The sequence below is a fragment of the Narcine bancroftii genome, chromosome 2 (genome assembly GCF_036971445.1).
Source record: "Narcine bancroftii isolate sNarBan1 chromosome 2, sNarBan1.hap1, whole genome shotgun sequence".
In the NCBI taxonomy this organism is placed as follows: Eukaryota; Metazoa; Chordata; class Chondrichthyes; order Torpediniformes; family Narcinidae; genus Narcine; species Narcine bancroftii.
Genome location: NC_091470.1, coordinates 294,695,234 through 294,720,612, shown reverse-complemented (window position 1 = coordinate 294,720,612; position 25,379 = coordinate 294,695,234). Strand labels below are relative to the sequence as shown.

The 25,379-nt window shown below is 39.9% G+C and overlaps 1 protein-coding gene across 3 annotated transcripts in view; it reads right to left on the bottom strand.

Annotated features, from left to right (window-relative positions):
* asph (aspartate beta-hydroxylase) overlaps nucleotides 1–25,379 on the bottom strand; it is a 175,919-nt gene that overhangs the window by 92,954 nt on the left and 57,586 nt on the right. For 2 of the 3 annotated variants that reach the window (XM_069921404.1, XM_069921405.1), the window contains exon 3: nucleotides 19,407–19,475. In XM_069921404.1, the coding sequence (XP_069777505.1) occupies nucleotides 19,407–19,475 (69 nt within the window). Of the gene's footprint in view, nucleotides 1–7,426; nucleotides 7,472–19,406; nucleotides 19,476–25,379 lie in introns of all 3 variants that reach the window. The other variant, XM_069921406.1, reaches the window with a different exon arrangement.

Sequence of the window (25,379 nt, the reverse complement as noted above, 5' to 3'; positions counted from 1 at the left end):
AGTGGGATAGTGTAAGTTTTCAGATGATACACAGGTTAGAGGTTTTGTGAATAGTATTGAAGGTTGTCATAGGTAACAACAGGATATTAACAGGATGCAGAGTTGGGTAGAAAAGTGGCAGATCTGGATAAGTGTGAAGTGATGCATTTTGGAAGGTCAAACTTGAAGGCAGAATACATGGTTAATAGTGTGGAAGAACAGACAGACCTTAAGGTCCAAATCCATAGATTTCTCAAGGTTGCCACACACATTGACAGAATAGTTAAGACAGCCTATGGTATGCTGGACTTTATTAATTGGGAGATTGAGTTCAGGAGTCGGGAGGTAATGTTGCGGCCCTTTAAATCTCTGGCAAGACCACACTTAGTTAGAATATGGTGTTCAGTCTGGTCACCTCATTACATGAAGGATGTGGAAGCTCTGGAGAGGATGCAGAGATTTACCAGAATGTTGCCTGAATTGGAAAATAAGGCAAGATTAGCAGAACTAGGCCTTTTCTCTTTGGTGCAAAGGGTGAAAGGTGACTTAGGAGGTTTCCAAGATTCTGAGAGGCATAGATAAGGTACAAAGTCAGCACCTTTCTCCCAAGCAGGAGTAGCAAACACCAGAGGGCATCTGCACAAAGTGAAGGGAGGAAAGATTAGGGAGAAATAAGGAATAGCCTGTGCTGTTCTATGTATTTTTCAATCCATGATGCCGACAGATGTGGACATCCATGTCATACATTCGATTCCATTCAAGAAATATGGACAGTCCAATATATTATTGGCCAATTATTAACCCTTGTTGACAATTTCTCCAAGTTCTTGACCCAAGTCCCTCTGTTGCTCCCAGTAGTGTTAAAAGTATTTTTGTATTTTCTTTTTCGCTGTGCATATTGCAATATGATTTTTCTCCCCAAGCCAAAAAACTAAATTATCCCTAGAGACTCCTAAACAATATTCTTGTAGCTCACTGCCTTTAATACCTCATACAAAGAGTTTCAGCAATAAGAACCAAATCAACTCAATTGGCAGTCTCATCAAACATTACATGCAAATTTTCATGACATGAACCATAATATTTAAGTAGTTCTGTGTTATGTTGAATTTAGCATTTGTTGCTAGTATAATTGGCTAGATACATTCAGCATGAAATCTACCAAGATTCCAGGAATTCTTAACATGTTAACTTTCTCAGAGTGCAAGCGTTGATGGTGTTCTTATCCTGTATGCAACATTCTTGGATGTGTTAATCCATTCCTTAAAGTGCAAACACAAATCATTAATTTAAATTAGAAGCAGCAGCAATATGCTAGGCCCCTAATGAAACTTTCTTTCCAATTATTCCATTTAAGACTTTCTAAGTATTCCCTATCATCTTCTAGTCTCAGTCCAATTCTTATAGATAATCTTAACTCTAGCATAACTAATGAGGGATACCTTTTTTTTAAAAGGCAAATTTGCAGTGTATGATTTTGCTTCAAAAGCCTACAGGGTTGCCCACAACAAATTAATTGCAAAATTTTAAAAGAGAATGAAGAATGATAAACCATCAATATATACAAATCTTTTTTCTAAGTCTTCATGTACAACAAGAGCAAAGCTATGGGAAACTTAATACAATATTGGTTAGGGCAAGGCTGACACGTTGTGGCCAGTAGGCATTTGCAAGTTACAGCAATTGCCCAATCATATAAGGGCGTGATTGTATTTGAGAGGCCGAAAATGGAATTAATCACAAATGTTGCCTCAGGTCAAATGTAGTCAAAACCAGTAGGGATAGATATAGGGTCAGGGCTGAGATGTTTAGAAAGGACCAGAGGAAGAATTTTTGAATCTAAAGGATGGTTGGAATCTGGTAAACAATGCATAATTTGGCATTGAAGGCAGATGATCACAAAACTGTGATGAAGTGCTTAGGGAGGATGGCTATCAACTCCCATTTCAGGAAGGACCTGGACAGACTTGAATTTACTTATCAAATTAGGTCAGCGACAGATGCCATCCCCGCAGCAGATCAAGATAAACACCTACGTCAGGCTGTTGTTCATCTTAACTACACCATCACACCAGCAAAGGTTACAATCAAATTAAAGATCTGGGAGTGAAACACTAAAGTCTGCAGGCGCTGTAATTGTCGTAAAAACACAGAAATGCTGGAAGAACACAGCCGATCTCACAGCGTCCATAGGAGGTAAAGATGTACAATCGATGTTTCAGGCTTGAGTCTTTCTTCAAGGTAAAAGCAAAAAGCTGGCAGGAGTCTGAATTAAAGATTGGGGAGATGCAAGGGGAAGAATGGGAAGGGGAGGAGTACTGACCAACAGACAAATGGTGGCTCTGTGAAAGGAGACAAGAGAGTTGGAGAGAAAGAGCAAGAGCGAGCACGTGAAAGAGAGCGAGAGAAAAAGATCAGAGGGCTTATCTACTGAGACTCTATGGGTAGAACTTAGGTTTGGCAAGATATGACCACACGAATGGGGTCGTATTATAAACCGCCCAATAGTCGTCGAAAATTGGAGGAGGAAATCTGTAGAGAGATAGCAGACATCTCCAAGAAACATTAAGTTGTGATAGTAGGAGATTTTAAACTTTCCACAAATTGATTGGGCCTCCCATGCTATAAAAGGGCTGGATGGCTTGGAGTTTGTCAAATGTGTTCAGGTAAGTTTCATAAATCAATATATAGAGGAAGTAACTAGATAGAGTGCAATACTGGGAAGAAGGCAGGACAGGTGACAGAAGTACATGTAGGGGAACATTTTGGGTCCACTGATCATAATCCCATTAGTTTCAAGTTTATCATGGTGAAAGATAGGTCTGGGCCTCAGGTTGAAGTTCTAAATTGGAGAAAGACCAATTTTGAGGACACAAGAATGGACCTAAAATGCATGGACTGGGGTAAGTTGTTTTCTGGAAAGGATGTGTTAGGCAAGTGGAAGACCTTCAAAGATGAAATTTTGACAGTACAGCATTTGTATTGTTCCTGATAGGATTAAAGGCAAAGTAAACAGGCATAGGAAGCCTTGGTTTTCAAGGGATATTGGGGATCTGATTCAAAAGAGAGATGAGAAAAGCAGGCATAAGGCAACACAGAGCAAATGAGGTACTCGAGTATTAAAAATGCAAGAGAAAACTTAAGAAAGAAATTAGGAGGAATAAAAGATATGAGGTTGCTTTGACAGACAATGTGAAGGGAAATCCTCACGTTTTCTAAATATATATTAAGAGCAAAAGGATAGTGCGGTGCCAGAGGATTGGAGAGTAGCTCATGTTTGTTCCATTGTTTAAAAAAGGATCCAAAAGTAACCCTGGAAATTATCATCAGTACTAGGAAAGATATTGGAAGGTGCTCTTAGGGAATCGGGTATACGAGTATTTGGATAGCCATGGACTGATTAGGGATAGCCAATATGGCTTTGTGTGTGGTAGGTTGTGCTTAACCAATCTTATAGTTTTTTTGAGGAGGTTACCAGGAAAGTGATGAAGGAAAAACTGTGGATATTGTCGACATGGGGTTTAGTAAGGCCTTTGACAAGGTTCCAAATGGGAAGCTAGTCAGAAAGATTCAGAGGCCAGTGGCTCACGACTTCAATTCCAGGTCACATTCCCGCACTCACATGTCTGTCCATGGCCTTAGGTACTGTCCCACCCTGACCACCTGCCGATTGGAGGAACAACACCTTATTTTCCGTATGGGCACCATCCAGCCACATGGCATGAACATTGACTTCACTGCTTTCCATTAAACCTGCTTGCCTTTTCTTCCCCCTCCCCCATTTCCTGACTTTCCAGTTCTTTCACCTGCACAGCCCTGCCTTTCCACACCCCCTCCCTCTCTGTGCTGCTGTCCCTTTCCTCCCTTCTCCATCTATCATCTTCAGCCCTGCAAACCCCTCCCCCCCCACTCTTTTATTCTAATGCTCACCAGCCTTTTCTCATACTTCGATGAAGGGGTCAAGCCCGAAACATCAGTTATGTATCTCTGCATTTGCTACATAAAGGATACTGTTTGACCTGCTGAGTCTCTGTAGCATTGGGTGCTTTTACTTCAACCAAGGTGTCCACTGAATTCTGTGTTTTTTACCTCAATTAAAGTGAAAGAGTGCAGAGGAGATTTACTAGGACGTTGCTTCGACTTCAGGTACTAAGTGACAGGGAAAGGTTAAACAGGTTAGAACTAGAGCATATAAAAATAAGGGGGGGGGGGGAGGAATCTAGAGAGAGTAAATGTAGATAGGCTTTTTCCCTCCACTGAGGGTATGTGAGACACAAATCATAGGACATGGGTTATGGGTGAAAGGTGAAAATTTTAGGGGGAATTTCTTTACAGAGTGGTAGGAGTCTGGAACGAGCCGCCAGCTAAATTGAATTTTTTCATCAAATTTTGCCTCTAGAATATTAAGCCTATATACACAAGGAGTTGATAAGGTTTTGAAGTTAAGGGGATAGTTTCATAATGTAATACCTAGAGTATGTAGTTATGGGCACCAAATTTTTAATTATATATATTCCTTAAATTTTATATAATTTTAACAAGAGGTATACAAGTACATATTTCAGCATACCATTTATCCATTCCCAAATTTGAATCTGATTTCCATGACTATGCTATGCATTTTCTTGTAAATGCCAGTGCAATTTTCACAAATTCCTTTCGAAACATTAAATGTCAATTTTGACCTAATCCCAGATATATTACCTAATAGGAAAAGTATTGGTAAATACGTTCTAAAAATCCACCCAAAAAGGTTTCAATTTTGAACATGACCAAGTAGAATTTTTTTTAAAAAGTTCTCCTGATAACACCCAAAACATTTATCTGATAAATCTGATTTTAACCCATTTAATTTTTGTGAAGTAAGATATAACTGATGCAAAAAAATCATCTTGAACCAATCTATACCTAACATTTATTGTGTTCATCACACTGTCATAACACAATTCTAACCAATTTTTCTCCCCAATACTTGCATTCAGATCAATTTCCCATCTTTGTCGAGATCTATGAATTCCTTGTTTCCATTCTTTACCAATAATGAATACATAGCTGAAATAAATTTCTTAATAGATTCATTTCTAAATTAAACTTTGTATTTCACTCCTTTCAGGCAATAAAATTGTTGCCTAATTTATCCCTCAAGAACATCTTTAATTGATAACAAAATATTGTATTACTTTGTATTACATATTTTTCTTTCAATTGATCAAATTTAATTAAGTCCCTCCCTTCAAAACAATCCACTATTCTCCCAATTCCTTTACTAGACCATTTATTTAAAAGTCTGTTATTATTTTAAAAGGACAAGTCTATTTTGAATCAATGGCATTGTAAGTATCCCATAATTTCTCATTCCCAATTGAACATGTACCCTATTCCGTATATTAATCAAATGTTTCAACAATGGAATTTCTCTATCTCCAATTGTTAATCCATTCTCCCATTTATATATAAAATCAGATGGGAGTGGGGGGATGGTTCCAACAGAAACCGTTGGTCAATATTAAAGCCCAGACAGAACATAAGGTGCTGTTCCTCCAACTTCCGAATGGTCTCAGTCTGGCAGTGCATGAAACCATAGACAGACAAGGGAAGGTAATGGTTGGGGAATTGAACTGGGTGGCCATTGGGAGATGGACACTATTGTGGTGGACAGCGCCGAGGTTCTCATCAAAGCTATCTCCCAGTCTGCGCCCAGTCTTTCCCTCGTAGAGGAGACCACAAGGGCACCAGATGCAGTAAATGAACCCTACAGATTCACAAGTAAAGTGGAAGGACTGTTTGGGGCCCTGAGTGGTGGTGAGGGAGGAGGCGAGGGTGCAAGTGGAGCATCTCCTGTGGTCACAGGGGGAAATCTGTGGGGAGGGAGGAGTGGACAAGGGAGTAGCCATTGCAGAAGGGGGAGAGGGAAGAAGAGGGGAATATATATCTGGTTGTGAGATCACATAGAAATAGAAGAGGATATTTTGGACCCGGAAGCTGGAGGGGTGGTAGGTGAGGAAAAGGGGAATCCTGTCCTTGTTGCGCATGGGGGCAAAGTGGGCAGGACAGATAAACGGGTAATAAAGGATGTGCGGGTGAAGGCACGTTTGAAGAAGATATAGGGAAAGCTAAGTTGTTTGAAGAAGGAGGACATCTCTAATGATCTGGCATGCAAGGCCTTGTCCTGGGAGCAGAGGCAACAGAGACAGTGGAATTGAGAGTAAGGAATGGAATCCTAGAATGCAAGGAAGTGGACAGGGTGTGAAGAGGTGTAGTCAAGGTAGCTGAGGCAATTGGTGGGTTTGTAGAAGAACCCACTGGGAAGGATCTGGGACTCTTATTCATCCCTCTGCAACTGGATTCTCGACTTCTTCATTGACAACATCACATCCTTGTTGACTATCAACACAGGGACATCATTACTGTTGGCTAAATTACTGGAAATGCCAAGTCAAAATATAGGATGGAGAATGAGAATCTGGTTGGGTGATGTCAGATCAATCATGCTTTCAACATTGCCAAGGAAATAACTGTTAATTTCAGGAAGGAGAGGCCAAAGGACCTGAACAGACTGAAGGAACCGAGGTGGAGAGAATCATAACTTTGAAGTTCATGGGAGTCCATATTTCAGAAGACAGCACAAAGGCAACCATGAAGAAGGCACACCAATGAAAAAGTACCTCTGATGGACCTTCTCTGTTCCTGGGCAGTGGAATGCCCAAACTAGTGTTTATTTTCCATAGAGCAGCTGTGAAAATCTGATGAGAATATTCTATGACACGCCAAATCTTCTCAGAGTCATAAGAAATTATAGGCATTGGAGAACATCATTAAGAATGGATCTTCAACTGAAATTAATCTATTTTTCCAATTCAGCTCACACTCTCGTGGTTACTCTTAATTAGAAGGGACCGTTTATTTCTGTTTTCAGCTCTCCTTCAGTAATCTCAAGTTTCAAAAGGGTTTCCTTACTTCTATTTTGTGCCTGCAATTGTACTTTAGAGCCACTGTGGCCCAACAAATCACTTTTCAAATATTTTTCTGCATTTAAAAAAAATCTGCAGAGGATTTATTGGCAATTGTTTATATTCCTTTTACTTTTGATTTATTGATTAGCCATGTTCCTTTTCCCTTAATCTGAGTTTACTGGTCACGTATATGCATTTTCCATACATCCTTAACATTAGATATTTGAAAATATACTGCTCGACTCATATTGTGTGGAATTATCTCTCAAAAATTATTTGGCAAAGCTTTTTCTCATCACTTTTCAATCATCTTAAAAATACATGCCAAAACATTCTACATAAAACACTACATAGCACACTACAATGTGAAAATTGAATACATGCAACTGATAGAATGTAATTTCCATCATTTAAAAAGAAATGTTCATGCAATGCATGCCTTCAAAAAATCCAATTCACCCACTCTGGTCATTACCGGATTTAAAGCAAAATACCTTGTTCCTCAGCCTTTTCCTTTGCTTTCACTTTCCCTCCTAATTCTGTCAGTTATAAGAAGGAAAAACAGACTGAATTTTCAGTTAGTTTATAGACAATCCAGATCAGTAATTAGAGAAGTCTGATCAATTAAATAAATTTAAAGATCAAAAAGGAGCATCCAAACTGATATGTGCGCATGCTGATCATGTTCCCTCACCAAGCCCAAAAGCAGATGGAGTACTTGATTTTGGTCCGTGAAACTTTCATGATACAGTAATATGACATTGAATAGGAATAAATACAAAAAACTTATCACACTGGTCAAAATGCCAAGGAAAGCAGCAAGAACAAACAAGATGATGATCGCAACAACCTCAATAAAATAATGAACAGTGACCGTGATGAAATTGTACCCAGAGAAAGACTATCCCTGCATTACGCAAGGGCTGCCAAGAAAACTAGCTTTAGCATGATTTTCTGTCACACAAAATCCCACCTCATAAGTGGAGATGCCTTCGGATGGATTGTTTTCCTCTCAACAGTATGATCACTGCAGCTGGGGAACATGCAAGAGATTTAATTTGGAAACTGACAAGGCAATCTCTTTATCAGCCAGAAGCCAGGTTTGGAGACACAAGCAACTACATATGCTTTTCGATTTCCAGCATTGAATTTGAATGGAGATGTACACATTTAAATACATATCAGATACAGGCAAGATCATTCAGTTATGTACTTCGCAACAAATAACAGTGGCCATTTAGGTTTACAACTTGCACTTAACCTTGCTGACCCCATTTCATAGATCTTGAGGGTAAAAACTTCATGGGGTAAAAACTGCAAATCATCAAAATGACCACAAATCAACTTATGCATAAAGAAATGAAAAATAGAAAAAAATCTGTTGTTTCTTTTAATTTTGTATTGATATTTAACTTCCCCCGCCCCCCTTCCCGCACACACACCCTCCATTTCATAAGTGAAATTTATTCTATTGTATATTTGAGTGGTGATTTGTTGATTCCACGAGGGCATTCCTGGAACCCTAACAGTTATTACATAGGACAGTGCTTAAACGTGCTAGAGGATCTCAGCAAATCTGTGTATTGTTCCAGTTCCCCAGCACGTGTAGACTTGTTTATCTGCTATTATATAGGGGCTGTCTCCGCTCCATCCTCAACATTCATTGGAGCACTTTCATCCCTAACATAGAAGTACTCGAGATGGCAGAGGTCGACAGCATCGAGTCCACGCTGCTGAAGATCCAGCTGCGCTGGGTGGGTCATGTCTCCAGAATGGAGGACCATCGCCTTCCCAAGATCGTGTTATATGGCGAGCTCTCCACTGGCCACTGTGACAGAGGTGCACCAAAGAAAAGGTACAAGGACTGCCTAAAGAAATCTCTTGGTGCCTGCCACATTGACCACCGCCAGTGGGCTGATATCGCCTCAAACCGTGCATCTTGGCGCCTCACAGTTTGGCGGGCAGCAACCTCCTTTGAAGAAGACCGCAGAGCCCACCTCACTGACAAAAGGCAAAGGAGGAAAAACCCAACACCCAACCCCAACCAACCAATTTTCCCCTGCAACCGCTGCAACCGTGTCTGCCTGTCCCGCATCGGACTTGTCAGCCACAAACGTGCAACCGTGTCTGCCTGTCCCGCATCGGACTTGTCAGCCACAAACGAGCCTGCAGCTGACGTGGACATTTACCCCCTCCTTAAATCTTCGTCCGCGAAGCCAAGCCAAAGAAAGAAAAGAAAAAAGGAAGGGGCTAACTGTAAAGAAAAACCCACAGTCATCACACAATATCAATCTTTCTGAACAGTTCTGTAAATGACACATTGCACTATGAATAAGACATTATAATTTCTAATCATTTTTAATTGAATGAGCTAACAGGTTTATTGGTTTTGGAGATTTCAATGGTCCTTAAAAAAACAAGCACAAATATTGATTACTTATGTCCATCTAGGACAAATTAAAACAGCTCAAAATTATTTTACACAGCAGCAAGAAATATAGGTAAAGTTTTGTTTTCACCGGTCTGAGGTAGATTCTAGCTAATTCTTAATAGAGTATACTAACCTCCCTCAGCTTCTCACATCAACCTTGAACAGATTTGCATTAGAGTTTGAAATCTAGTGCACTGTATATTTATAACATTCAACAATCAGAATTTTTTTTTAAACCAAACAGCTCATACATGTTCTCTTAGTTTAAAAAAGGTGATCAAATGACATTAATCGTGTCATTTTTGTAATGGCCTCTTCTATTTTAATTATTATTCCAAATTAAGAAGTAGAAAATAAACCATTTTTTTTTTAAATTAAAAAATTAACATTGGCGACAACTAACACATGCAATATATTTTGATGATAAGCAAACTATACTGATGTTTAAAAAAAACCCTGAAATTCACCATATCACTCAATTTTACACAGCCACAGCTCTATTATGAATACTCCTGGTCAATATGCAGATTTGGACTTGTGATGACTTTTGCCATCTAACCCAAAGTAGAGACAAATTAGAAGTGCAGATTGACAATTTACATTCATAACATGGAAGAAACAGGTTGAAAGTAAAGGCTTCTCTTAAAGGTTTCACTTAATCCACTGTGCTAAGCAATCAAATGATAGAGTTTTTACTATCTAACCAGTCCTGAAGTTCTTGATATTTCCTATATACAGTAGTTTTATTATTATTATAAAGTACATACAAATTACAGCACTAAATCAAACCCAGACACACCAAGATGTAGATAAATATCATGGAATATTAAGTATCTTTAGCCAAATGTCCTGAATTTGCCCATTAATTTTAAAAACAAACCACATACTGACAAAAATGACCACATCAAAAGCAATCATACAAAAAGCTGAAGCAGAGCTACAATAAACTTTTAGTTCATATGCCTTCCCTCTTTGTAACCCGTCCAAAAATACAGCAGAGCCAATAATTTTATACATAATAGATACCAAATTGTCTTATATAGGGAATAATTCTGCTATTAATAAACATTGTATGTTTCTTTAATTTAGAAATGTTTACTTTGGTGACAATATAATTAACGATAATAATTTTGATAACCTAAACAAACTTAATCCCATCCTCAATCACTTTTCTCATCACTAACCCCATCTCCAAAATGACCTTTTAAATCCACAGTCTATAGCATTTGAAGGAAGATGGTTTTATACAATTCATTTGGATCATTGAATGATCTTATGCCTTTCATTCATATTCCACTATTTTTTAAAAATTTCAATTCAATATATTCCAACTGTACTATTTGGTCTGCAAGTATGGAATTGGATAATGTCAAGTAATCAATCTAATTTTGCACACTTATCAGTAGATGGCAGAGTAATATCAATGAGGAGGCAAATACTGGCCTCCAGTTCTCTGCCTTACAGAGTGAAAAGATTAAACAATTACATGGCTTTAATAAAAAAGTATTTTGTTTTACATAAACCAGCAAATGTTGGCTCAGAACATTCAGAAAAAGTGAACCCACAATTATTCCCAATATCTGGTGGTGATCATTTGCTCATTTCCAATACATTGTATTCAGGAATCAACTAAGAATTGAATGGGAAAAGACATCCAGTTTGCAAGCCTCAGTACGTGCAAACTGCTTGACAGTGATCAAAAACAGTAGAGAAAGACCCACAGTGATCCTCATCCTTTGAAGTGTAAAGATGTGATCCTTAAACATGTTTTGCTTTCAATTGCAAAAGATTCTGGTCCAGTATTAAAAGAAACAGTAATTTCAACTAATGCCCTGGATAGCATTTTCCATTCAACCAATATCAGCATTTCAGGGTTTTTATGGAGCTTCAATGTAATACAAGGCTACCATTTGGGAAGTGATTGCATTTTAAAATTATTGTTGCAAATGATTTTTTTCAGAACCCAAAACAAAAAATAGAAGACAAACAAGATTTTCTTTCCAGGCTACAGAATCTTGTTATCAAGAAAATGAATTATGACACAACATGGAAGGATCCAGAGTGACAAGTAAATATGTTTCTCATTCTTTTCAGAACCAGTACTCAACACACCCCGCCTCCGAAGATCAGAACTAGTTTTCTGAAAGATTACAAACATGAACTTGCTTCATACTAAGCTGCAACACCATGCAGATGATTGATAGTTTAAAACAAGTACTAAAACAAAACTTGATAGACTAAATGAACATTCTTAAAGATATTTCTACTCTAAATTTTGAATAATGAATGTATTCATTGCACTCTCTAAAATATCGGAGAAATTTCATCTGATTCTGAGGTACCTTCAACAAGAATGGTTTTCTAACCCTTAAAAGGGTGAACTACAGTTGCAAGAATTCCAAGAAAACACATCTCAATTATCTATTTTGCTTTACTCTCTAAACACTAACAAGTAAACAAAAAAATCTTTAAGTTTGCCTAGCTCACCACTAGGCAGGCGAACCGGCCCAACTTGTAAGCCCGGCTGGGCAGCCGGCCAAAATGGTGCCATCAGGGGCTTTTCCCTTCCTTCCAGCAAGGGGCTCAGAAGCCCGCGCTGGGGAACCACGTGACACCTGGGTGACATCAGGGTCCTCCAGCGCGGTTCTCAGCCAGGTCTGGGCCGAGAGTATAAGTGCAGCCCACAGCCTGCAATAGACTAGTCTGCTCATTGAGCTCAACCCGTCTGGTTGTGTGTGTTATTGCAGGAGCAGAGTAGCTGTTGCTACAATTGGTGACCCCAACTGGTTCAAACATCTTTGAACCCATCATGAGCGAGCCTGGGATCAGCGCTATAGCCGTGAAACATCCTGAATTCTGGGTTCAGGAGCCGGAGACCTAGTTCGGCCATGCAGAAGCTCAGTTTCACCTCCGCCATATTTTGTCCGACATGTCCAAATTCTACCATGTGGTCGGTGCTCTGGACCAGGCCACCACCAGACAAGTGCTGCACCTTGTTCAGCACCCACCCACCGAAGACAAATACAAGACCATCAAGCGAGTGCTTACCGGATCCCTCAGACTATCCAGACACCAGCATATTGCTCGGATGCTGTACCTCAATGCCCTGGGGGACAGGTCCCCGATGGAGCTGATGGATGAGATGCTCGCGCTCATGGGTGAGCACACCAACTGCCCACTCTTCGAGCATATTTTCCTCGACCATATGCCCAGGAACATCCGGCCGCCGCTGGTCCAGGAAAACTTCACCGACCTGAGGAAGGTCGCCCAAAAGGCCAAAAAGCTATGGCTTGCACAATTCCCGGTGGGCTCAGCTGTTCAGCAGGTCACGAGGTACGGGCACGACCACACCAAGCCCGTCCCTAGCAATGCAGTAGAGCATCCAGCCACTGCAGGAGCCGCCAAGAGCATAACCAAGAACACAGCATCTGCTCCAGGCCTCTGCTTCTACCACCAGCGCTGGGGAGCCAAGACTCGGAAGTGTCTTCAGCCCTGCTCATTCCAGGGAAACGACCAGGCCAGCCGCTGTTAATGGCTGCAGCGGCTGGCCAAGGACACAGCCTCCTCTACCTGCGGGACTCAGTCAGCAGCCGGCGGTTCCTCATTGACAATGGAACCTAGATCAGCGTCACCCCAGCCACGGCAGGGATCTAACTTCGTGGACCTCCCCTCCAAGCGGCCAACGCAACAGCAATCCAGATATATGGAGAAAAAAGTCCATTTCCAGATCAGCCAACAAAATTTCACATGGAGGTTCATTGTCTCGTCCCTCCCGATGGCCATCCTGGGTGCAGACTTCCTCCTTGCACACGGGCTTCTGGTGGACATTCGAGATAGGTGCCTGGTAGATGCCCGTACCTTCCAGGCCATTCACCTCGACAGCTCCCTCTTGGAGCAACTGCAGATGGCCAAAATCAGCACGCCCAGAGACGAGTTCCAGCGAATCCTGGAAGAGTTCCCGACACTCCTCAAGCCACAGTTCTCTGCTGCCTCGCAGCGGCACGGGGTGTTCCACCACATCACCACCCAAGGCCCACTGGCTCACACAAAGGCACGCCAGCTCCCGCCTGACAAGCTCCAGGTGGCAAAGGAGGAGTTTTTGCACCTGTTGGAACTGGGGATCATTCAACGGTCTGACAGCCCGTGGGCCTCACTGCTCCACCTGGTCCCAAAAGCCTCCAGCGGCTGGCGTCCCTGCGGAGACTACTGATGGCTCAATGAGGCAACAGTTCCTGACCGTTACCCTATCCAAGACTTTACGGTCAATCTGCACGGTGCGAGGGTTTTCTCCAAGATTGACCCAATGCGCAGATATCACCAGATCCCAGTGCACCCTGAGGACATACCCAAGAAGGCCATCATCATGCCTTTTGGCTTGTTCGAATACCTGTGCATGCTGTTCGGGCTCTAGAATGCCGCTCAGACCTTCCAGCGCCTTCCAGTGGGCAGGGACTTGGATTTCGTCTTTATTTATTTGGACAACATCCTCGTCGCCAGCAAGGACCGGGTACAACACAAGGCCCACCTGCGCGCCTTTTTCTCCCTGCTGGCTAATTTCGGCCTTCCCATCAACCCGGCCAAGTGCCAGTTCGGGAAAGAGTCCATGCAGTTCCTGGGCCATACCATCACAGCCGAAGGAGCCATGCCCGCCGCTGCAAAGGTCGCCGCTATCAGGGAGTTCCCACGCTCAGACAGCTTCAAGGAGCTGCAGGAGTTCGTGGGTATGGTCAACTTTTACAACCACTTCATCCCGGGAGCTGTGCGCATCATTGCAGCCAAGCACAAAGTGCTCGCTTGGAACCCAGAAGCCTCACCACATTCGAAGCCACCAAGGGCGCCTTCGCGAAGGCCACCATGCTCGCCCACCCACACACCGACCTGCATGTGGCACTCTCTGTCGATGCCTCTGCCACAGCCGTCGGTGCCGTCCTGGAGCAGAAGGTGAATGGACATTGGAAGCCACTGGCATTCTTCAGCCATCTGCTCCACCCGCCGGAATGCAAGTATAGTGCCTTCAACCGTAAGTTACTGGGCATGTACCTGGAGGTGCAGCATTTCTGCTATTTTTTGGAGGGGAGGACTTTTACCATCTTCACCGACCACAAACCCCTCGCCCAGGCGCTCGCTATGGCAAAGGATCCCTGGTTGGCCTGCCAGCAGCGTCACCTCTCCTTCGTGTCGGAGTTTACCACCGACATTCGGCACAAGGCGGGGAAGGACAGTGTGATTGCTGATGCACGCTCGCGACTGGCCATCTGTGCGCTGATGCCCGGTCTTGACTTCAACCAGCTCGCTCGGGACCAGAAGTCCGATGAGGAGACGAGGCGCTTCAAGACGGCCATCACGGGCCTGCGGTTCCGAGACATCCTGACTCCAAGCGGCGAAGGTACCACCCTGTGCTATATCTCCATGGGCACTCGTCTGGTTGTGTGTGTTCTTTCAGGAGCCGTGTAGCTGCTGCTACAGTACGTTAGAAAAATGTGACATGAGAAATCTGACAAATTGTTGTAAAATCTATCCTTACAAGATAGGATACGTGACCATTCCACCTTCATCCACCTAAAATTCAATTCAAAATTGGAGCATTATTCAACTGTAAACAGAGAAGATCTAGAATACAGTCTCCTATATTTTCAAAATTAGTATCCTTGTCAAAAGAAGTTCCATATAGTCAGATTTAGTAAATATTTTATTGACATCCCTGTTAAATGCAGCACCACTTCAAGATGTCAAAGAAAATAGAATAGGTAATTTTCTTTTGAACAAGTAGCTAAAATGTGCAACCTGGGAAGAAGATAGGTTTTCACTTGTGAAACTTCATTTATCGGAATTAAAAATTCAGATCACATTTCAGAGGGACCAAATTCACAGGGCACAACTTTGGTTGCCCCAACCACTGGCCCCTTGCCTGGGGACAATATTGTTTGTTCCAACATGGTCTCAGGCACAGTCGTCCACTAAACATAGCTTGCATTCCCCAGAAAATAAATATAGGGACCAGCAAACCACGTACAACTGGATGCACTCACAGTACAGCTTTGACAACATTCAAGACAAAAAGAGCAAATTTATTTTTCCATATTTTTACAAACTGACGACATACTTAAACATTAAAATTAACTTAAACAGGATTAAGCTGATGCAGTTTCTGGGGGGCCTGATAACAGAGAAGCCTGTGCAAGTTGGGTCTGTTTCTGAATTCCACATTTTCATTGGTGCAACACTGAGTAGATGTCACCCCAGTGAGCAGCATGGAATACAATTTAAACAAATGCATACACAGGAAATGGTTTGTTGTGGGTAAACACAAACAAGTCCTGACATTGACACTACTTTTGGAGCAGAAGTTTTGGTCCATCCTCTTTGGCTGTTGCATTTAGTTCCAGACATTGTAATCATCCCAATCTACCAAATGGACCATATGAAGAGATATGGCAAAAAGAATGAAACATTTAAGATTTTTTTCTCAAAATTGTCAATTACAGCAATTTTATTGAACATTTCACAAAACTTCATTGAGAGGCATACTTTGTTCAAATACCTCTCCTTGTCAAAGTATATACGACTGTTGAATGTGGATAGCAAACAACTTTATTTTAATTACACATAATTTCTTATATATCCTCCACTAGGTCGTCTCAGAATTATTAGCATGTGTGCATCAAAAATGAAAGTAGGAAAAGATGCTTGAATACCATCTTTTATTTTGAAGTCTACATTTTTATGTTAAAAATATCTGGATAGAAATGCAGTAACTTTGACATCAAATCCATCAAGACTTAGCAAGTTAGTTAAGAGAATCAGATTCATCGAGTCATGCACCACAGAAACGGCCCTCTATCCATCTACCAACACCTGATAAGTGGCTTTCTTTTGCTTGCAATTCAAGTGTTCTACAAGAAAGCCCATGAAAACGTTGTGCTGCTTTAATGCATTCAAACAGATTATCAAATAATGGCAAGCAAGATCAAATCTTCACATTTCAATTTATTTATCGTTTTGTAAAACCAGAAATGTCAGGAAAAGCTGCATTGGACCTGCTCATTATCATTTACATTAGAATACCAACATGCATATTTCTCATGCTTTTTTAACATCAAAGATTCTTGACACAAGAATTCTTTGTATATTAGTATACAGTGAAGAACAAAAGTGCATGTTCAAATAATAGGATCAATATAAAAATGTTATTTACAAGATGCAAACATGATACATTTCTATTACATAAAAATGCACAAAGAACTATACCAAGCATTAGTCAGATTTCTGAGGAGTTTAATGATTCAATCCCATCTCATTTCTCTATTGTGTAAGTGCAAAATGTGAAAAAACACAAAAAGTTACATAAAAGCAGAGACAGAAGAACAAAGAAAAATGCAGATACACAATTACATCTTTTTTCCTATAGTGAACTGCCACCAAAACATTTCCAGACATTGTTAAATTGGACAATCAAGTTTCATATATAAACACAAGGATTCAATTACACACTCAACAGCCCATATGGGATCATAACACACAACTTGCATCTGTCTATTGTTGTCACCTATAATGCCACAGTGCGTTCACAGGCTTTTCAAAATCATGCATCTTCATATCATTAATGAAATTATACATCTCAAGCTCAATCAACTTCCATTTTCCAAAAATTTCTCTTTGCTTCTTCTTAAAGACTTGTATTGGATAATTTTTCTCCTAATTTCATCTAGGACTGCTATTGGTTCTGCAAATCCAATATTACGCAATTTTCCTTTCCCTTAACCCCTTCATTCTCTGACGTACCAGCAACATCCTCTGATGCTTCATTTTCTTCTTCTAGTATTTCAAAAGGCGTCATTACATCATACAGAAATGAGAGGAAACCATAAACCCAATCTGAGGATTCCTCTGTTATAATATCTAGGACCTCCTCGAGTGTATCAATTTGTTCATTACTACCATCACCTTTAGTGAGGCCTAAGTAAGAATAAAAAGGGAAATAGGGAAAAAGGAGAGAAAAGAAAAAAAGTGGTCAGACAGATATGGAAGAATGTAGAACAGCGGACGGAGTGCTACTGTAGGTTCCCTACATATTGACAGAAATGTGAAACGCAGCTCCTGAAATCATAAAACATTGCTCACATTATAAAGAAAATTCTCTATTTTTCCACCCATTTCATTCACCCCACCACCTGAACAAGAACATCCATCTTTTGCATACCCCACCAAGTTGCAAAGACAAAGATTCTATCAAACAAAGTACTTCAATCAAATGTAATTTGAGGAAACAAATGGGAAGTCAAAATAGTCAATCAGAGGACCAGCATTCTAACAACAGCTTCAATTAAAATGTTAGAAGTGTACTCACTGATATGTGGCAACCCCAAGTTTTGCCAGATATACTTAAAGCCTTTTTTTTTTGTTTACAATGCCTTTAAATGTTTAAAATGCATAATAAAAAGGTTTAAGTAACAGTCATTTTTATGGGTATGACCAAATCTAAATTGTTACTAACATATACATTTTATTATAATGCCAACCCAGTAATCCAGTAAATAAAAACTTAAATTGCACCCAGTAAATAAAAACTTAATTTGCACAATATTCAAAAAAGTTGCAATTACAGATATTGACTAGGAGTTTGTTTCATTTTAATTGTCCTCTAAATTACAAACAAGAATGGACACAAAAAAAGAGAACAGAAATGTGCTTCGCCATAAAATTATATTCTGACAGACTCTACTTTTCAATTTCTCCCTTTTTCATTCCCTTGAGCACCCACACCCCACCTCCATAATCAATTAAACCAGGTGTCTGCAAAAAAATAGCAGAAAACAAACAGAAGACGCATACGAAACAAATCATTATGATCTGCTAAAACTGTCGAGACCAACCTAACCTCAAATATTTTAATAGTATGTACACTTGAAACAAACTCATAGGCTGTCCTGTTGGGCATGTGTCAGACACAAGGTTCTAGCTCAAACCACTTCTATGGAAGTCAGATTGATTCAGAAACTGCATTTTTCCCCCACTAGTCCACAATTTTTTTTTTTAAAAAGCAACTTGAAAAGATAGTGTACCAATTTTTTAAGTTTAATTACAATTTAAGTTTGTAACAAAACCATCTAAGCCAATTAAGCAGAAAAGAATCTCATAACTTCCTTTTTATTAAAAACTTTACAATCTAATGTAATTTTAATAATTAAGATGAAAATTAGATGGCATTTTTTCTGATCATGTCTGATTTGTATTCATTGAAAATTATTTAAAACCATGAATGACTGAATTTTAATAGTTTGGTGACAGTTCATTAAATAACAATATCTGAAAAGTGTTGAATTATACCCATCTCATCCTGTGTATATAAAAATAACCCTGAACACGTTTACTCAAACAGCTGCAATCAGTAGAAATTACTATTCTTCAGTCAAAAACTTGGCCAGATTGTGAATGGGGACCGCCTTCCAAAACAATGAATTTTAGAGCAGCATTGAAGGTAGTAACAAGTGTGTCACTTCAGGTTTACACAACCTTGATTCAATGTTCTTTTGTACTGATTTGCCTAATTCAAATTGAACCAAGGTAAACCATTTGAATCTCTGGGTCATCGCTAAAAGCTCATCAGCATATAGTTAAAAGATCCTCAGTAACTCCTGAATGTCAACAAATCATCTTAATACACAAGCCAAACACGGATTTCAACATTTGGCCAACAATAATACACAAAATCATAGCCTCATATTGTCAAACCTGCAGTGACTGTATATTTATGACAAGCACTTTTAAAATTCTAATTCCACTACAAGGCTCCTCTACCTACTAGATGATACATTTGAAGATTTATTTGCTCCTTTACTCAGTATTCTCTCACCTCGAAGTCACAAATTTTAGTGTTCAGGCATAGAAAACAAGGTTACAAACTCTTAAAAAAAATCACGTAATTTCAATCATTTGCTGTATTAACATTAAGCTTTCACAACAACCAAAGCCAGTCATGCAACTGCCAAACAAAGGAGCATCTTTGGAACTCCATGCAAAATAAAAACTGGAAATATGCTTGCCTAGCAAAATTTTTGCATCTTCTACATCAAAATCACCATCTCCGTCGGCATCATGGATTCCAAGTTTTCCTATTTAGAAGAAAAGGAAAACAATTACCCTTTGAATTACACCTTACAAACACTGCATACAAAATAAACCACAACAATGGAAGATTCTGATGCCCCAAGTTGTTAAAAACAATTACAAAACATCCTCAATCATATTGAACATGACATTGGTGCATTATCAGGGAAATAACTATAGGATCTTTTTCTTTTCTTTTCTTTGGCTTGGCTTCGCGGACGAAGATTTATGGAGGGGGTAAAAAGTCCACGTCAGCTGCAGGCTCGTTTGTGGCCGACCAGTCCGATGCGGGACAGGCAGACACGATTGCAGCGGTTGCAAGGGAAAATTGGTTGGTTGGGGTTGGGTGTTGGGTTTTTCCTCCTTTGCCTTTTGTCAGTGAGGTGGGATCTACCCTCTTTCTAATCACGTGGATACCCCATGACATTCTAGAGTTTGAGAAGATTCGACACATCGCTGACAGTATCAAACCAATACAGGTGGACTGTGGAAAATACACTGGTTGGTTGCATCATAGCTTGGATTGGAAAACAATCACCAGGAATTCAGAAGACTGCAGCAAGCAGGAAATGTAGCCAGGTCCATCAGAGGTACCAACCTCCCATTCATCCATGGTCTAAAGAGCGCAGCCTTCGTAAAAATTCTAAATCCCTGGCCAGAAACCTCGTCCAGCTTCTCTAGGTTACAATTCCACTCCCCACTTCTAAAGTTATCATGCTCTTGAACCTCCCTGTTCTACCCTAACCAAAAAAACTATTCCAAGACCACCAAAGTTCTAGCTGCATTACTTACAGCACATTTTTGTACTACCTGAGAACTGTGAATATTAACTTTCCTTTCTCTTCCTTTTATTTTTTTGTGCCATCTACAGGCAGCATGGTTACCACAGCAGGAAGAGTAATGCTATTACAGCCCCGGTGACATAGTTCTAATCCACCACTGACTGTAAAGAGTTTGTATGTACTTCCCATGTCCATGTGGGTTGTTTCTACATGATGCAGTTTTCTCCCACATTCCAAAGGCATGCAGATTAACCGACTACTTGGGTGTATTTGGGCACCACAGCTCATGGGCTGGAAGGATTTGTTACTGTGCTGCATATCTAAAATTAACAAAAACTGAATCTGTGTTTACTAAAATTGTTGTTATTGGGTTGGCTTTATGTACCCAAGAAGCCACAGCATGCAAGACTTTCATGGCATATGTACACGTTCTAAGTATATAACAATAAACTCTTCTTTCATTCAATCTTGGTCTTCACATGGCCTTCTCATTTTCCCCATATCTCGATATTCTTTTGTAGCGCAAATGTCTGGCAATCATCATGAATATACTCAATAACCCAGTCTCCACTGCTCTCAGAGATAACAAATTCCAGGAAGACAACTCTCAGAAAAAAAAACAAACTCATCATGAAGGCAACACTTTTATTTTCACAACTAATTGCTAAGACAAAACAATCTATTTTATCTTGGTGCCTGCCACATTGACCACCGCCAGTGGGCTGATCTCGCCTCCAATCGTGCATCTTGGTGCCTCACAGATCGGCAGGCAGCAACCTCCTTTGAAGAAGACCGCAGAGCCCACCTCACTGACAAAAGAGGAAAAACCCAACACCCAACCCCAACCAACCAATTTTCCCTTGCAACCGCTGCAACCGTGCCTGCCTGTCCCACATTGGACTTGTCAGTCACCAACGAGCCTGCAGCAGACATGGACATACCCCTCCATAAATCTTCGTCCGCGAAGCCAAGCCAAAGAAAAGAAATCTCAAGGCATTTCCCACTAGATTATTTTGCAAGACAGTATTTTGTAGTTTTGAAAAATAAAATACCACATTGCAAACTGGATCTGCTTTAATTAGCATTTCTATGGGGTCAGTCCCAGTCTTGCTCTTCTTCATGATGTTTACTAATGTGACATTGAATTGAAGTTAGCTTGCTTCCATTCAGGTTTATGGGTTGTGAGGCAATTGAAGAGGCCAACATGGGCACCACAGCTTCTTGCAGAGGCAAGGTGAATATAGAAGTAGCTTGCATGTTTGCAAAGGGCCTTTGTGTACTCCTGATTCATGGACTTAGTGTTTTTAATACTATCACAAATGCTTTTTCTCCATTTTGAAAGTCATGGTATATCCATCAGATTTAGTTGATAATATTTTTCAATTGAATCCCTCTCAGAATGGGTTAAATGGAATTATATGGTAGATTAAAATAACATCCAGTACTTCATGATAAAATTAGAAAGGCATGGGGACTGTAACCTGCAAGACCCTTACCTGAGGATCTATGGGACAAGATTTTTAAACTGATAAGTACCTCTTCTATATGTGCCTGACATTCATTAATCTAATTCAAAGTGGTGCATCGTGTTTACATGTCCAAAATTAAACTGGTTTCTATCTTTTTTTAATATTAACCCTACTTGTAACAGATGCAAATCTGATATTGCTACATTGACATATGTTTTGGTCTTGTTCATCCTTAGAAAACTATTGGAAATATTTTTTTTAATATCTTTTCAACTATACTCCAGGTGGAGCTACAACCCAATCCATTAACTGCTCTTTTCAGGGTTATTGACCCAGACAAGAGTTTTTCTGTACCTGTTCAATGTGTTGTGGCCCTTCCTACATTGCTAGCTAGAAGAGCTATCCTATTCAATTGGAAAAAAATCCAGACCTCAAACAGCATTTCAGTGTTTTTCTCATACTATGTCTTGTTTAAGTTTAGAAAAAATAGATATCGACCTTTTAATGTCTTATTTTCATATGAAGAAAATGTTTCTAATGTGATTAGATGTACTAATCTTCCAGATGAGATATAGTTCTACCTTTTTTTAAATTATATAGGGACCAAGACACAAGAGAAACTTGTCCGTGAACTACTCTTTGCAGACGATGCCGCTTTAGTTGCCCATTCAGAGCCAGCTCTTCAGCGCTTGACGTCCTGCTTTGCGGAAACTGCCAAAATGTTTGGCCTGGAAGTCAGCCTGAAGAAAACTGAGGTCCTCCATCAGCCAGCTCCCCACCATGACTACCAGCCCCCCCACATCTCCATCGGGCACACAAAACTCAAAATGGTCAACCAGTTTACCTATCTCGGCTGCAACATTTCATCAGATGCAAGGATCGACAATGAGATAGACAACAGACTCGCCAAGGCAAATAGCGCCTTTGGAAGACTACACAAAAGAGTCTGGAAAAACAACCAACTGAAAAACCTCACAAAGATAAGCGTATACAGAGCCGTTGTCATACCCACACTCCTGTTCGGCTCCGAATCATGGGTCCTCTACCGGCATCACCTACGGCTCCTAGAACGCTTCCACCAGCGTTGTCTCCGCTCCATCCTCAACATCCATTGGAGCGCTTTCATCCCTAACGTCGAAGTACTCGAGATGGCAGAGGTCGACAGCATCGAGTCCACGCTGCTGAAGATCCAGCTGCGCTGGATGGGTCACGTCTCCAGAATGGAGGACCATCGCCTTCCCAAGATCGTGTTATATGGCGAGCTCTCCACTGGCCACCGTGACAGAGGTGCACCAAAGAAAAGGTACAAGGACTGCCTAAAGAAATCTCTTGGTGCCTACCACATTGACCACCGCCAGTGGGCTGATATCGCCTCAAACCGTGCATCTTGGCGCCTCACAGTTTGGCATGCAGCAACCTCCTTTGAAGAAGACCGCAGAGCCCACCTCACTGACAAAAGGCAAAGGAGGAAAAACCCAACACCCATCCCCAACCAACCCATTTTCCCCTGCAGCCGCTGCAACCGTGTCTGCCTGTCCCGCATCGGACTTGTCAGCCACAAACGAGCCTGCAGCTGACGTGGACTTTTACCCCCTCCATAAATCTTCGTCCGCGAAGCCAAGCCAAAGAAAAAAGAAAGATAGGGACCAAAAACTACAAAATGATCCAACCCTCAGGATAAGCAGCTCAACTGGTTTTTATTAGTTTTTTTTATTAGAGTAGGTAGGTTAGGTGGGGTTTTTTTTTATACAATACTTTTTTTTCAATCTTTTTATTATTATTATTATAATTTATAAACACATACAGTTCAAAGAGATATAAAAAAAATACATAGTAAGTAATGAATTAATACAGAGATATTAAACAATAATATTACAGAATAAAAATATATCATAAAAAAATTTTTGATCAGTTTAGGGTGTGAACTATCTCTAAAAAAAAAGATATAATTAATAACAATATATGAAATAAGTGAAAAAAAAACCCAAAAAAGAAAAAACAAATCTGAATTAAAAAAAACTTTAAAAAAAAAACTTTAAAAAAAACCTACAGATATAGCTAAACCACGCCGATCACTCCGATCTCATCTTACAGCCCAATTATCATACATAATCATAGAAAGAAAACAGAGCCAGATCAACTCACCACAAATGAAAATATTGAATAAATGGTCGCCAGGTTAACTCAAACTTAGAAGGGGATTCATAGACAGAGTTTCTAATTTTCTCTAAATTTAAACATAGTATGGTTTGGGTAAACCATTGGAAAAAAGTGGGAGGATTTACCTCTTTCCAATTTAATAGTATAGATCTTCTAGCCATTAGTGTAAGAAAAGCAATCATACGATCCGCAGGAAGAGATAAATAAGTCAAATCTATCATAGGTAATCCAAAAATTGCAGTAATGGGATGTGGTTGTAAATCAATATTCAAAACAGTAGATATAATGGAAAAAATTTCCTTCCAATAATTCTGTAAAGAGGGACAGGACCAAAACATATGTGTAAGGGAAGCTATTTCCAATTGACATTTATCACATATAGGATCGATATGAGAATAAAAGCGATGGAGTTTATCTTTAGACATATGAGCTCTATGAACAACTTTAAACTGTATTAGTGAATGTTTTGCACATAGAGAAGAAGAGTTTACCAGTCGCAGAATTTTATTCCAATTTTCATTAGAAATATGAAGGTTGAGTTCTCTTTCCCAATCATTTTTAAACTTTTCAAAAGTCCCAGAATTTATTTTTGTAATTATATAATTTAGATATCACACCTTTTGGAGGGAATTTTGAATATAGTATATCCTCTAAAACAGTCGTAGTCTCCCGATTGGGAAAAGAGGGTAAAGTCGAAACTAAGAAACTCCTAATCTGCAAATATCGAAAGAAATGAGATCGAGGTAAATCATATTTCATGGATAATTGTTCAAATGACTTGAAAGAGTTATCCAAGAATAAATCCGAAAAGCATGTTATACCTTTAACTTTCCAGAGTAAATAAGCTTGATCAATTAGAGAGTGATGAAAAAGGAAATTTAGTACAATAGGAGTTTCCAAGATAAAATGACTTAGGCCAAAAAATCTCCGGAATTGAAACCATATACGTAGTGTATGTTTAGCCATTGGATTATCAATTTGTTTATATAATTTAGTAAAAGTAAAAGGGAGAGCAGCTCCCAAAATAGAGCTAATTGAAAAATTTTGTATTGGTTTAATTTCTAAATTTACTATACAATACTTTTGATTTTTTTTTTCCATTTTCACCCATTGCAGTGGAGGGAAGAATAGAGTATAAAAAAAGATTGAAAAAGAAAGAGAAGCAATCATCCTTCACTACACTCTGGCTTCTCCCATCCAGCCATTGTCGAATCCAGTTCATTACTTCACCATGAATACCTAGCATCTGAACCTTCCTGACTAACCTCCCACGTGGGACCTTGTCAAAGGCCTTGTCCATATAGACAACAACCACAGCCTCTTTTGTCAACTTCCCTGGTAACCTCCTCAAAAAACTAAAAGATTAGTTAAACACGACCTACCACTCAGTCCATGTCTATCCAAATAATTAATATAACTGATCTCTTAGAACACCTTCCAATAATTTACATCAGGCTCACTGGCTTATAATTTCCAGGGTTACTTTTGAGCCTTTTTT